This window comes from Castor canadensis, chromosome 7 (assembly GCF_047511655.1).
Source record: "Castor canadensis chromosome 7, mCasCan1.hap1v2, whole genome shotgun sequence".
NCBI lineage: Eukaryota > Metazoa > Chordata > Mammalia > Rodentia > Castoridae > Castor > Castor canadensis.
The window spans coordinates 931785-945853 of NC_133392.1; the positions used below are offsets into that span (position 1 = coordinate 931785).

Below are 14069 nucleotides of genomic sequence, written 5' to 3' on the forward strand. Positions count from 1 at the left end.
TGGGGCTGGCGCGGCGACGGCGGGGGCGCGCGATGGTGCCCGGGACCCCCATGTGCGCGCCTGGGGTGGAGACTGTGACCGACAGCAAGGCCGCCGAGCGAGCGAGCGAAAGAGTCTCGAGGCCGGGGGCGGGGAAGGTGGTGGGACCGCGAGCCCTCGGACCTCCCGCGGAACGCAAGGAGCCGCGCGCGCAGCTGAAGCGTGACCCCGCGGCAAGTGGGGCCCAGGGTCCTGCACCGCTGCAGGCAGGCGAGGCACCGTGCCAGGCGTCTTTGGTGGCGTTGATGCAAATGGATGAAGTTGGGGGTCTTCTTCAACACAGCTGGGGGCTCCTGAAAGGCGGGTAAGCCATGTGCCCACCTCTGCTTGGTCCTTTTCTCTTTTGCAGCCCCGGAAAGTGAGCCTGCCCCTGCTTCAGACCAAGCCTGCGCTGCCTGGGGCAGTTATTTTGAACTGGTTATTTTAAAAAGTTGTTTAGCCAGGATACTAAATAATTCAAACACGTCTATTAAACTCAGTTCGGGTGAAGTCAGGCTTGAAATTCTGCAAGGTGGCCCTTCGGCTATCATCTTAATATTTCCATTGGCAAAAAGTACTATTTCATTCAAGCTAACATTGTAAAGAAACTTGAGAGAATTCTGCCTACTGAGGAGCAAGCACACACAAACCACACACAGCCACTCTGCAATGCCCCCCCCCCCCCAGGCTGGCTCCTCAGAGGGACAGACCTTCTGTCAGGCCCTTTCATGGGTCACTGTTGAGGAAGTAACTTCTGACCCCAGCTGGGAATCATGGCAAGGCTGCATCCCAGTGGCTCCAGCCCAGGGCACAGAGCCCACCAGTGCCCACCCTCCCCTTGGCTACTTCCTTAGGAAGAAATACACCCATTGGCTCTAAAGAGCTGAATCCCCATGTCAAAAACCCATCAACTCTGTTCAGAGACTGTGACTTATGCCAGAGCTGCTTCTTAACAGACATAAGCGTTGAGTTTTAACTTCGGGTATTAAGTATAAATAATTTCATCGCCACGATTAAAAGATTTCTCTTGGAAGGTATGTTTGAAAATGTTTATGAGAAATGTAAAAGGCTTGAGTTTTGTTTTGTCATGTGACTGTACCACTAAGTTAAAGAAATGGATCTTTTGAGCCAGTGGCTGGTTTTCTTTAAAAAAGGCAGCAGTGTGTGTGCGCGCGCCCATAAACGTAATTTACAAATACATACATTTTAAAAGGGGGAGCAGTGCCTTTTCTGTGAGTGAACCATTGTCTCAGCTAGAGTTAAGAATGGAGCTCGTTTTGTTGAAAGGTTTTGTGGGAAGCAAAGCGCTTATGTAAGGCCATACAATATAATTAAAAGTGTCCAGGGACCAGTCTCTGACTACAGTGAAAAGTCCACAGGATGGTTTTTCTACTCCCCACTAAGGGCTTGGTGCCTGTAACAGTATGTGACACAGTGAAATTCCAGGATTCCCAGTGAGTTGAGCACAAACAAGAGGGCACAAAGGAGGCCAGAAGCTATGCTTAGCATTTCAAAGGAAAAGGGAGAGGGACGCAAGGAGACAAAAGCAGCAGGAACTGTTTTCACCAGGATCAATTTTATTGCTTAGGAACCGGGCAGTCCCTTCCAAAGCCTTCAGAGGAAGGACATACAGCTGAATCCCACAGACAATCATGCGTTGTGACCGCACAAGACACCCTGAGGAGCAGCGACCACAGTGTCAAGGACACAGGCCGGCCTGGGGACACCAGATCACTTGCAATGGTAGTGACTTCTGTGGAAACCAACATGAACTCATGCTTTGGCCCAGTCCAGGAGCTGTAGTGTTCAGAAGTAAATCAATAAACGCACGCTGTGTTTTGTCAACAGGCTCTGCAGTTGCCGTCCTCAGCACTTGGTGCTCGTGCAGGGAGCAGAGTATAGACATGGGCTGCACGCAGGGCTGGCAGACAGCCGTGCCCTCCTCTTCCACGTTTACATACAGTCCGTGCTAGAAGCAACCTGTGGGAAGCAGACGAGGCTATTTCTAATTCTCCCACGAGATTATGGTTTTAATGTACGATACTTGGCACCATAAAACGGTAACAAAAGACAGACAAAACGGTTTACAAAATTCTTAAAAGGTACACCCAGTCTAGCTATAAACTTCACATTCAGTTCTTAATATTACACAGAAAAAGGCAGAGGAGTGACAAGCTGCTAGTGCAGATGTGCCACAGGGCCATTCCTGCCAGCACGCTAGGTCCTGTGTCTTGGGAACTCGTTTCCACAGACACATCACTCCACTCCTAGCCTGCGCTTCTACCTGCCGATAGGACACTCGTGCACGCATACTGGAAAGTATACTCAGCATAAGTTTTGGTAAGATTTATAAATTATTTTTAAAAAGTATATATTTATATGTATTTATATATATAAAAATGGGAAGCAGCTGCAGCGTGATTTGGGCGCCATGTAACCTGGCAGTAGAGTCAGACCACACAGGTCAGGCGACCTGACCTTGCTGCCTGGGTGGTGCTGGCTCCCTCCTGGCAGAAAGGACGCTGGACACCTGGGGTTGTGTACTGGAGAAGCTCCTCCACTGACATGGAAATGGAAAACTGTGAAGTCTAAAATACGGAATCTTTTTGCTGTCTATTAGAGTTTTGGCAACAGAACTGTGACTTATTTCGAAACCCAATATATCTACTGAATGTCACATGAACAGACAGAGTGAGGTATGTGAGGCTGTCCGGAGGGTCCGGAGGCTGAAGCGAAGTGTGGGGCCGGCCATCTAGCAGGTGATGCTGGGGCGGGTTCCGACACAGCTGCTGGGAGTATGTTTCATACACTGCTACAGGGAGGTCTCTCGAGGACCCTTTCGTTGCGTTGGCACCTCTTTCCTGCAGTGGAATTAGTCATTTGTTAAAGGAACAAACACACCAGGAAAAGCTGCAGAAAGGAGAGCTAAGGGAAGGAGTCATATTTACCACCACGTCACTGCACGACACAACACTTGTGCACATGTGCGTGAGGTTTACCTGCCCCGGGTGCGATGCGGAAGGCCAGGAACACGGGCTGCAGCAGGGAGAAGAGAGGGGTGTCAGCGTGTGCACCACCGCCTCCCGCCAGACCCCCCCCAACCCGGAGGCTGGAACTGCATCCACAGGAAGTAATGCTCAGTCAAGAGCCAGTTAGCCTGGCTGGGCTGGAGAGGCTCCAGACAGCCCCTTCATGTTTGTAAGCAAGGTGTTATACCAGACAAAAATTAGTGTAAATGCTGAGTTCAGGAACTGCTGAAGAAGTCCCAGACAGTGGGGAAGGGAAGCACACCCAGCCTTGGTGGTGTGCTTAGAGGCCTGGAGTGCAGGGAGTGGGTTTGTCTGAATTGGCTGAAGATGGAAGCACACTTGTGACTTGGCCTGAGGGTCAGTGGTCCAGGGCAGTCACACGTGCAGATAACCTGTATAGATGCTCAGTGCCTGTCCTGAGCTCACCAGGCCTGTACGACACCTATGTACCACTACTCTGGCCTGGAAGATGTGAGCTGAGCATAAGAAGTCCACGAGAATAGTCCAAATGCATGCTCAAGAAGCAGCTTTCAAAAATAACCAGCTAAGAGAAAAAGTTTTACAAATAGTGAAATTATGTATTTTCAGTTATGGTTAGTCATTTTTGTCTGCCTTCTCCCTACCCATATTATCTATCTTTTGATATTTTATTAAATAATTCTGTACAGACAAACTGAAAAGGTGGGAGCTGCCCCCCCCCATCCTGTTCTGGACCTCACCTTGTGGTCTCCCATGCAGACATTGGGTCCAATGTGACCATAGGTGGCGACCTTCTCCTCACTCTCTGACTGGAAGCAAACAGAAAGAGGATGGTGTGGGGAGGCTGAGGCACCCCAAGGTCCCGCCAGGAGGTGACAAGCAGGGGCTTAGCAGTGTCCTAGGACGCGGAGGTGGGTGGGGACAGTCACCTCTGCTGGCCCTTTCCTCACAGGGCCCTGGTGGTGGGAGTGGCCCTGAGGAGGATAGGCCAGCTTTGGAGGAAGGCACTTATGGTTGTGGCCAGTTCTGCAGAGAAGGGTCCTGCTTCTAGAAGGATGGAAGTCACATGGGAGCTGGGCAAGGGGGCCCCAGGTTTCCTCTGCCAGGCTCTTGCATGCTTATAGGTACTGGGAGGCTCTGCAGTTGGTGCCACTCTGAACCTTGTTTTCAGGGTGCATCCCTAACTGCAGTGGCCCCTCCATCCCCAGTTTCCCTTCTTACATTTGTTTTTGACAGCCTGCTCTGTTAACTCAGAACTCTGCTGCACAAAGCAATGTACACATATTAATTAAGTGCACACTTCCTTCACTGAGGCTGGCAGACTCCTGTACTCTGGTCAAGAAGGCAGAGGTTTGTTGCTGGTAATCAGTCAGCTCCGACTGGGCTGGAGTTTTATATCCGTAGCTGAAGCATCCGAGACGATAAAGTAAAAACTGAATTATCTTTAATGCAGTAGGAAGCTTAAGGTCAGATTTACTTTCCAGCATGGTTGCCTGCCAGAAAGCATAAAAACATAACCTTCGGTGCCGCGTGCATGAACACTTTCCAATCCCTCAGGAGCGCGGTCCGCCTTTGCGGAAGTGTAGAGACATTCATCAAAGGTGGTGTGGTAATTTACAAAGGCAGCATAAAATTGTGGATTTTCAACTGCACAGTCTTTGGACAGTAAACAAATTACAGCAGGCGTGGGCTCGATGCAGGCACGCCTCACTGAGCATTCGTCGCCGAGGATCCCGGACGGCACACTGGCTTTGGCGTTTTGGGGCTCAGGAAGCAGAAAGGAACATGATGGGGGCACCTGAGCATAGCATGATGGATGGCACTGCGGAGGCTGCCTGCACACCGTCTGCTGGTCCTGTAACTCCAGCTGCACCCTGGGCTGCCCGAGGGAGGGCCTGTGGGGCTCCAACCCTGGAGGCAGGCCCCCTCCAGGGCCAAGTGTACGTGGTCCTCAGCGTGGGTGCAGAGCAGAACTGGCTGGGTCTCTCACTGTGGCTTTGAAGTGTGGAAACGTGGGTCTGGAGGCCCAGAGGAAGTAAGGCAGGCACACACTGGAGCTGCACACAGCCACTGCATGGTCACAAGGGCCCCCAGCCTTCTGCCTCCAGTCCACGGACGCACTCTCTTAGGGTCCTCACCACAACATGCAGTTTTCTGACCCTAGACATTTTCCTGGTGGATTACAGCCATCTCTCCCCTGGTGGGGGCAAGGTTACCACTGAATGTGTGATACTGCTGTCCACCTAATTCTCACACTGTCACCTCCACAGAGCCCATGAGCAAGCTCAGACTGGACAGCAAGGTTATGTCCATAACCAGACTCCCCCCTAGGTTGCCTGGGGTCTGTGGGTTCCTGGTCAGCAGCAAGCACAGCTTCAGGCTTGAGTGGCATTTCCTCAGTGATGGCCCTGGGTGAGCAGGCATCACAGTGGGCCATGGGCCCTGTGCGCCAGACCAGCCCTCACCACACCCCAGCTCCCCAACAGACCCAAGAGGCTTTGGTGATACCATTGCCTCCTTCCCTGGCTGCCCCAAAGATCTACACCACTGCCAGGGCCTGAGGCCCTCTGTACAAAGGGCCAGGGCATGAGAGAATCTGCGAGGAGCCTGGATGGGGAGAGTGACACATACTCGAGGCCAGAAAGGCTAAGCAGGCATTGCTGCCCGCAAGTCAGGGAGGTTGCCTTGGGAGTGATGTTATGTATGTGCGGCACTGTTTGGCACAGGAACTGACGGGGGCACCTCAGGGTGACTAGAGCCCAAGCTAGCTGAGAGTGGGGGTCTCCTAGCTCCCTGGGCCCGGGAAGTGGGGACAGAGATGCCACATACAGAATCCCAGCCCACTATGGTGCCAGTGTCTTCTGCCCAGGCCAGGGTCAGACCCCAGCTTTGCTGAGCACCAGACAGCTGCCCAAATGGACCATTTGTTTTCACCCATAGGCTGACACAGCTGACTCAGAGGCCCATTCCTCTGATGACACCCCATTTACGCTAAAATTGGGAACAGAAAGACATTGAAACCATCTGACAAGCTCCCGATGCCAGGTGCACTGTGTGGCCTCCTGAGAACGTCACCACTCATCTGTAACTTACCTGACCCAGATGAGAACCTGGCTTTGACTACGTTTTTGCCACACTTCACAGACACAATCAAAAGATTTTCAGCCCACCACTTGATGACCACTTCTAATTCAGGAATCAGTGGCCCCAACGAGGGCCTGAGCACTAGCCAGGAGGTAACTGAGCCCTTCCATTCAGCTCACCTCAGGATGAGGTTGGGGCCCACCCTAGAGTGTCCCTTAGGTAGGCAGCTTGGCCACCAAGCCCTGAGATCCAACCCTGCCTGCCATCCTGGCTGCGGCAGGGTCTTGGCTTCCACCTACTTTGAGTACCAGCTCCTTGGCAGACGGGGACATGAGGATGCGGTCGCACCATGCGGGGCACCGGGTGTTCATGTACTGCTGGCCCTGACGGGAGTCCTCGCTGTACGGGTAGCTGTGGAGACACGGAGTCACAGCATTAACAGCATGCTGGCTTCAGCCAACCCTGTGGTCCAAAGGAAAAGTTGTGCTATCCAGGGAAAAAATGCACACACACAAGCTTCTGGAATAGAAGTTTCCCAACTTAAAGTCTTCACATCAAACTTGCCTCTCCCTGTGTGCATCTAGACGGCTCAGGTCAACTCAACCATACACACATCTTTCCTCCACCTGCTCCACTTGTCGGCCTCGGTTCCTGTTGGACAGCCCAGGTGTTCAGGCCATGACCCTGAGCACCACTACAGGGAGGCCTGCTGTCTGTGCCTCAGATACCTGCCACCTGCCCCAGCATTGCTTGTCCTGGCCCCCCCACTGGCCTTGCTGTGCCTCCATGTGCAGCTGGCTCCCTCATTCATACACATGATCAGACTCCAGGAGGCTGTCTGCCTCTACCTGTGTTTGGGGTGAGTGCCACAGCCCTAGCTCCAGGTGCAGTGCCATCTAAGTGGGCCCACCCTGAGAAAACAAACCCACCCGGCCTTGACTGGACTGCCCTGTAGTAATTAATCCCACTGAGAATGGCTAGCATGGGCGGGGGAGGGAGGAGGGCGGGGGAGGGAGGAGAACACTTCTATGAGTTCAGCTGCCCCAGGTGTGGTACGTCCACAGGCTCCTATAGCCTTCAGCAGACCCTCGAGGTCATCCTTGCAAAAGTCTGATGTGCGTCCTCAGGTTAATTCCAAATGTCAGATACTGGGTGTTGAGATGGTGTCTTATGCTCAAACGTTCCTGTTGACTTCAGCTGAGAGAACAGGACCGATTTTCCAGCCTGATGCTGTCGGGGCACCTGTTGATTTTGTGGCCTTCAGAAGAGGCCCATGCTGCCTGTAGGCCTGGCCCTACTTCCACTGTCCTTGGGGGGCTTGAGGTCTAAGATCATCCCTGGGCCTCAACCATCTAAGTGGTTTTCTGCTCCCAAGGGGAGCAGAAAAACAGTCACAAAAACTGGGGCTTATGACCCTAGCTTCCTGCAGGGAACCATAATTTTACCTCATTAGTGCCTCAAATTTGACCAAAAACAAAATCTGTGCAGTTTTTACTCATAATAACATAATATTTTTAAAGGACACTAAAATGAGCTGGAAGTATGGCTCAAGCAGTAGAGTGCTTGCCTTGGTAGTGAGAAGCCATGAGTTTACACCCCAGTACTGCCAAAAAAATAAGATTAAAAAAAACAAGAACACTTGTTCAAGTGTTTCTCAGTTTACCCCAACTGTGGATCATGAAGAAATGAAGCTCAACCCCTGGTAGGCGCTGCCTAGCTGTGAAGTGGGGGGTGCAGCAGGAAGGGCTGCAAGGCTGTGAAAGCAGCAGGATGGGGCACGAGGTCTGCCCAGCTTCCAAATGATGGATGAGACAGAACTGCAATGCCTTCCCCCATGTGGGTTGGGCAGCTCACACGGCTGGGCATTGTTTTCCTCTAGCACTGTGCTGTGTTGGAGTAGGGCATTCTTCACTGTGACCAGGCACAGGGCACCTTTACTGACAACCTCTCCCCAGCTTGCTCATGTCTCCTTGGAAACGGCATCCTCAGTTGTCCAGCAGAGCGCTGTCTCCGGCTTTCCTGCATGGGGTGTACAAGTCAGGATCTTCTCGCTGATTCAGGGGTGAGGTCTTGGCAGACTCTATGACTCTGCTTGTCCCCACTGCCATCCCTTGGCCCTGGCATTGTCTTCAGATGAGTGTCTGGTGTGCAGCTTACATACAGCCAACAGTGACCAGATGAGCCCAAACCTAAGAAGCGTTACTGGAAGGTGCCACCTTAGGTCAGAGGATCGAACGGGCATGCTCTGAGACACTGACTCATGTCCAACAATAGCTCCAACATTGTCACTGCTTCAGGAAACACCCTTGTGAGCCACTTGTCGGGGGTGGCAGGGGGCTCACCTGGCGCTGACCACCACACGCCCCAGAGACAGAGTCCAGTGTAATTACTGAACTCTGGGTCTCTCCTTTGCTGTGATGACGGTCTTGAATTTTCTGCAGTACTGAGGACTGAACCTGGGGCTCATGCATGCTCAGCAAGCACTCTACCACTTGAAGCATCCCCAACCCTTTTGCTTATATGATGTTGTTGTTTTGATTTTACATAGGGTCTTGTTAACTTTGCCCAGGCTGGCCACAAACTTGAGATCCTCCACTTCACATCCTGAGTAGCTGGGATTAGGTTTGAAGCACCGCTCCTGGCTTTACAGGTGACTTAAATGACTTTGCAGACAAGCCGGTTCCACTCCTCAAACACAAGACAGCATGTGCTAACTTGTGAAACTGGAGCTGGCAAGGGCCACCCCTGTCCACGGGGACAAGCCTGACGATGGTTACTGCTTGGACACGCTGTGTTCCAGGATAGGGCAGTCACAGCAGGGGGTCCAACTCCCTAACCCTTACCCAGAGGGCAGCTTGAGGCCTCATGTGCCCCTGACTCCTTTGGGGTTCAGAGCAATTCTGGCTGCCATGGGAGAGTTCCAGGGGCTGAGGGGACACCCTGGCTGGGGTTGACAGCAGAGCCTGGCTATTGGGGGCTCATCTCCATAGGCTGGGGGACTCCCTGTGGGGGACACCCTGACACCTGAAGAACAAATGCATTAGTCCTAGACAGGGTGTGGAGGCCAGTGTGGACCATGAGTCCCATTCCCTCCTCCATTCAGAGGCTACACAGCTGAGTGCAGGGGCCTGGCTGCAGTCTGTCCACTGATGATTAATGCAGGCAGCACTGTGACCCGGACTTATCTGGAAGCAGACCTGCTCCAGTGGGAGGCAGGACAAGCTGGCCCTATCTCGGCCCTGTACAGCTCCAGGAATAATCGCCATAATTAATTGCAGTGGTGATAAAATTAACAATCGCCCACCTGTGTTCCTTGGCCACACTGCCTCCCTTCCTCTTTGCCCCTCACACTGTGTCCCTCAGGATGTGGACAGCGGCACCTTTGCTGGCTGACTGTTTGCTCGTGGCCGGCCCCGCCCTGGTGACAAGCCTCAGCCCAAGACCTGGGTGGGCTGGACTCGGATAGTGTTGCCATGACCCCGCAGCTACCACAAGCAGGAAGCACAGAGCTGCCTGTGTTTGTGAGTCCTGCAGAACAGGACAGGAGGAGGCCTGGAAGAGGGAGCCGTGAAGTCCACCTCTCTGCTGTGATTCTCTGCTCTTCATGAACCACAGGTGGTGAAGTGAGGAAGAGCTAGCCAGTGTGTTTACAGTGGTTCTCAGGCTGTCCTCCAAAGAAGGGATGAAGGGAAGAGGAAGGGAAAAGGGCAGGGGCAGAGCCCACCCCCACTCCTGCAGGTGGTGTGAAGAAGACAGCCTCCCTCTGTTCCACTCTCCCTGCCCTGTGCTGCTCTTGTGACAGCCTAGTGTGTCACATTCGTGTACCACAATAAATGGGCAGCTAAGGGCACAGCCACATTTACAGGTGGCCCAGAGTCACAGTGAACAGACACTTGGTTTCAAAGACACCAGCTGCTACTGAAATACCCAAAAAAGAATAAAACCCCTAAAACCAAAGAAAAAAGAACTGAGCAGTAAGGACCGTGGCAAGACTGAAACTATGAAGCGGAAGAACTCGAGCCCAAGTGCTTTGTGAGAGCATCGTGGTGGCCGGGAGCAGCAGAGGCCCAGACCCTTCCCTGGCTCCCAGCACCCCAGGGGTGGCTGCTTCTGCTGGTGCTTGTTCTCACTCTTGAGTGACCAGGGCTGCAGGTTCAGCTTTCTGTTAATTAATCAGTTCACTAACTGTTCTCACCCTCAGCGCATGTCCAAAGTCACAGACCAGGCCTCAGTGACTAGGCAACGGATGGAAACCCTCGCTCCCTGCCTGAGTGCCTAGCCTTGCCCGGCTGGTATACATGTGATTACTATTACATCATGGACTCATATCTACAAACACCTCTCAAATTATGGCCCACAGAAAGTCTGAAGAGGCCTTCCTAGTCCTTAATTTTTAATAAATGTCCTAGTAAGGAGACACAACCTCTTCTGGCTGGACAAGTCTGGAGCAGACCATCCCTGTCTTTTTCAAAAGCTAAAACTTGGTCTGATTCTGCAATCTATTCAATAAGGGCACCTCTTTCCTAGTGTGTAGAGTTAATTTCTTCGGGAAGGGGCAATTCTTCCCATTCGGCTTTCTCTGGCAAGCTTTGATCGGCAGTTGGAGGACACTTAAATTTCTTCATACTGAAGTGTAACATGCACAGGTGAAGCACACACAGAATGGTGCTTGACGTGTCCACTCCGTGATGGGCCTCACTCTCACACACCACACTGACTTAGATTCATTCTTGGACTGGCAGCAGCATCCCTGCTTAGTCATGCTGTGTGCCATTCCATCTCAGTTCCAGGCATCCATCACAGCGTTTTGGTTGTTTCAGTTCGGGGCCAGTTTTTGGTGTATGGTGTGTGGGCCTCTGAGGGGGGCCTGGAACCCTTCCGGGGTCCAGAAGGTAAAACTATGCTCACAACAGCAATCCGATTAGCAGCTTCCACAGTGTTGATGCTGCACGATGGGTGAGGCCATGGTGGGAAGTATGGTGCCTGCACTGGAACCCAGCAGTACCCACTGTACAGATCAGGACATCCACCTCAGCACCAGTTCACAGTCAGGCAGAAGCAGGGTCAGTACAAGTGCTCTGACAAATCAGCACAAATGCTTACTTTGCAGCCCCAGGCCTGGGAAATCTGGTTCCTAGGGTTCAATGGGATGAAATGTGAGCACCAGGGAGCATTCTGCCGGGCTAGGAGTGTGTGGCCCGTGTAGCACCACTTCTGCAGACAGCCTGATGGACAGTGCTGCCACTGGTGGCTGCAGGTGTCTCCTCAGGAAGGCACAAGCTGAGCCTGTGTCTCTGATGATGCAGCTGACAGTGTTTGCGCTGCTGGTCTTGGCATCACAGTTCTCAAGAAACCCCAGAATTTTGGAAAGAGCATTTGCCCATAAGCCTGGCATTACCCCATGAAGACTCATCTGCTGAAAACAGGGTCAAGACGAAGATGCTGTTGGCTCTGGGTGAGCTGCCAATACCCTGCAGCTGCTGCACTCCAAATCCAGGGCTCACTAAGGACAGACATGCTGCCACTATACCCTGTGTGAGGGCCAAAGACCTGTTCTGAGTGGAGAGCCAACAGTTCACAAAGGTTTCCAACTCCACACTACAGCAAGGTCTAGGAAAGTGCTGTTTCTCCAAGTTAGTAGAGAGGAGCAAGGAGAGAGGAGTGCTCACAGCCTAGGTGAGGGAAGAACACTATTTCCACACATCTGCCGCTCTCTCCACACTCTAGCTGACACCAGTCCAGACAAACTTTAAACTTTTTTAAAAGGTGAAACATTGTTATTGTCATAATTTTTTGATTTGGAAAACAGTTATTTTTTCATTAGAATGTCGCTTATGTCAGCATGTAATGGGCTCAGTGTCTTACAGCCACTATCAGTAGATAGAACCCACAAAACAAGAGCTTCTTGGGGTCCTCCGTAATTTTAATGTAAGAGGTCCTAGGCCCAAATGGGCTGCAGTGGCTTCCAGGATGTGGTTCCAGGGCGCTGTGCAGTCCCAGCTATTTAGATGGTGGGACATGGCTTTGCTTTTTACTCAGTAGATTCAATCACTACACTGTATAGGACATCTACAAATACACTGATATTATTTAAAACGAGCACAGTGACAGACATCATCCATCCTCTCTAATGCATGAGTTCCCACAAAGAATCAGCCCCCACACAGAGCACACGTGACCTGGGAGGGTTGGTACTGGGGTGATACAAACTCAGGAAGCTGCCAGTGTCTATCGCTACAAAGTCAATGATGTGCTGGTAGGAAAGACGTCCCAGGCCCCTGCTGTTGGACCACGGAGACTGGACACGGTGAGGTGAGGATTTGCAGTGGTTGGCCTGGACAGTGTGGGTATCACACAGCTCAGTCACCCCCAGGTACTGAGGCTGCAGAGTGAGCAGTGTGCCAGAGTCCTATGCTGCAAGGGCAGAGTGGGATGCAGTCTGAAAGGCACCATCTTCACGTCCCCATGGTCTTTGGGTTTAGTAAGAACCTTTAATGCTGTGGGGAAATACTACTCCTGCCACACTGGTGGGAAATGCAGCTGTACAACCACGTCTTTCTAATGTGACCTCTTCATTATAAAACTTTCAAATTAAACTAAAAATTAGAAATTCAGTTAGCTAGGATGCACAAAAAGAAGAGTCTTTTTTGTAATCTTGAGGTGCTATGAATCACCACCCGCGTAGCTGGGCTTTCCTGGGGAGTTACACCAAGTCTCGGCTTGCAGGTGGGAGTAGCAGGGGCCCCTGGGGCAGTCAAGGATCCCTTGGCCCTTCCCTGAGGGTCCTGGACACCTGGGGAGCTGGAGATAACAGTGTTAGAAGAGTTTATTCCCACTTTTGCTGACTTCAAACAGCCGATGCTGTGGTCCATCCCCAGGGACACTGGTCAGTGTCAGCCTCATGAGCCAGGTCACAATCATGTCCTCTTGCCAAGCAGGCACTTACAACCTTTCTACATTGTAAGCATGTGAAATACACATGACACTGAGGCCTTTACCCGGCCTGCATCCTGGAAGTTTCTTTGTGGTGGAGGTAGTAGCAGCCTGGACTTGTCCAGCCACTTGTCTGCTCTTGCTCTGCCTCCTGTCTGCCACCTGCAGCCAACACACTTGGAGTCGTCCCTAATGAAGGCATTAAAAATGCCTCATCTTTACTTGGAAGAGCGAGGGCTGAGGGCTCTGGGTGTCTGGATATGAGCACCTTTCCCAGTCGCCTCTGTGAGCACAGCCCTTGAGCTGAGTCATGGCTCCAGAAAGCACTTAGGTGAGCAAGAATAAACCATCCCAACACCCTAAGAGCAGCAGTGAGCTACCAGAGTGTGGCATAGAAAGGACAAGCTTTGCAGCCAGGAACTCTATCTATACCACTTGGCTGGGACAGAAACAGCTTGGAAAGTGGAAGCAAAATTGAAAATGGCTGAACGAAGCAGGGTCCAAGGGCCAGGGGGTAGGGCACTGTTCCAACAGGGCAGCACAGCCCATGTCCTTGAAATGCATGGAAGCTGCTGGCTCACAGCCATGTGGGCAGCCAGGTGCTCAGGAAACAGCCTTGCTCTGCATGGGGGCAGCCACGCCCTGGCTGGCCAGAGGCCCTATGCTGGCTCCTGGGCAGCACCTGTGAGTACAGAACTGAGGTCGGGGCTCTGCGATCTCAGGACCCACTTTCAAAAGTAACTAGTGTGAGACTTGTCATGTGCAGTGTCATCAGCACAGAAAGCAGCTCATAGGTACCATGGACTCACTCTACTCTCTGGGCATCTTGGTGCTGGGGAGGACATGTCTCTGGGACATTCCAGGGAAGCCACATGTCCAGAAGTCAGACCTCAGGACAAGAAGTGTATCCCTGAGGTCATCGGTGTGCTTCCTGAATTGACCCACAGTGTGTAGCCATTGTGTCACCATGACAATGCAGGCAGCACATAGGACAAGAAGGAGCTCCCAAAAAGCACAAAGTACCTC

At 52.1% G+C, this 14069-nt stretch overlaps 1 protein-coding gene across 1 annotated transcript in view; it reads right to left on the bottom strand.

Annotated features, from left to right (window-relative positions):
* Positions 1 to 1575: 1575 nt before the first annotated feature.
* Positions 1576 to 14069, bottom strand: part of Inpp5a (inositol polyphosphate-5-phosphatase A) — a 203507-nt gene continuing 191013 nt past the window's right edge. The window contains exons 13-16 of the mRNA XM_020182976.2: positions 6410 to 6521; positions 3767 to 3835; positions 2967 to 3054; positions 1576 to 2879 (exon numbers count right to left, since the gene is read on the bottom strand). Coding sequence (XP_020038565.1) covers positions 2974 to 3054; positions 3767 to 3835; positions 6410 to 6521 — 262 coding nt within the window. The 3' untranslated portion in view covers positions 1576 to 2879; positions 2967 to 2973. The remainder of the gene's footprint in view (positions 2880 to 2966; positions 3055 to 3766; positions 3836 to 6409; positions 6522 to 14069) is intronic.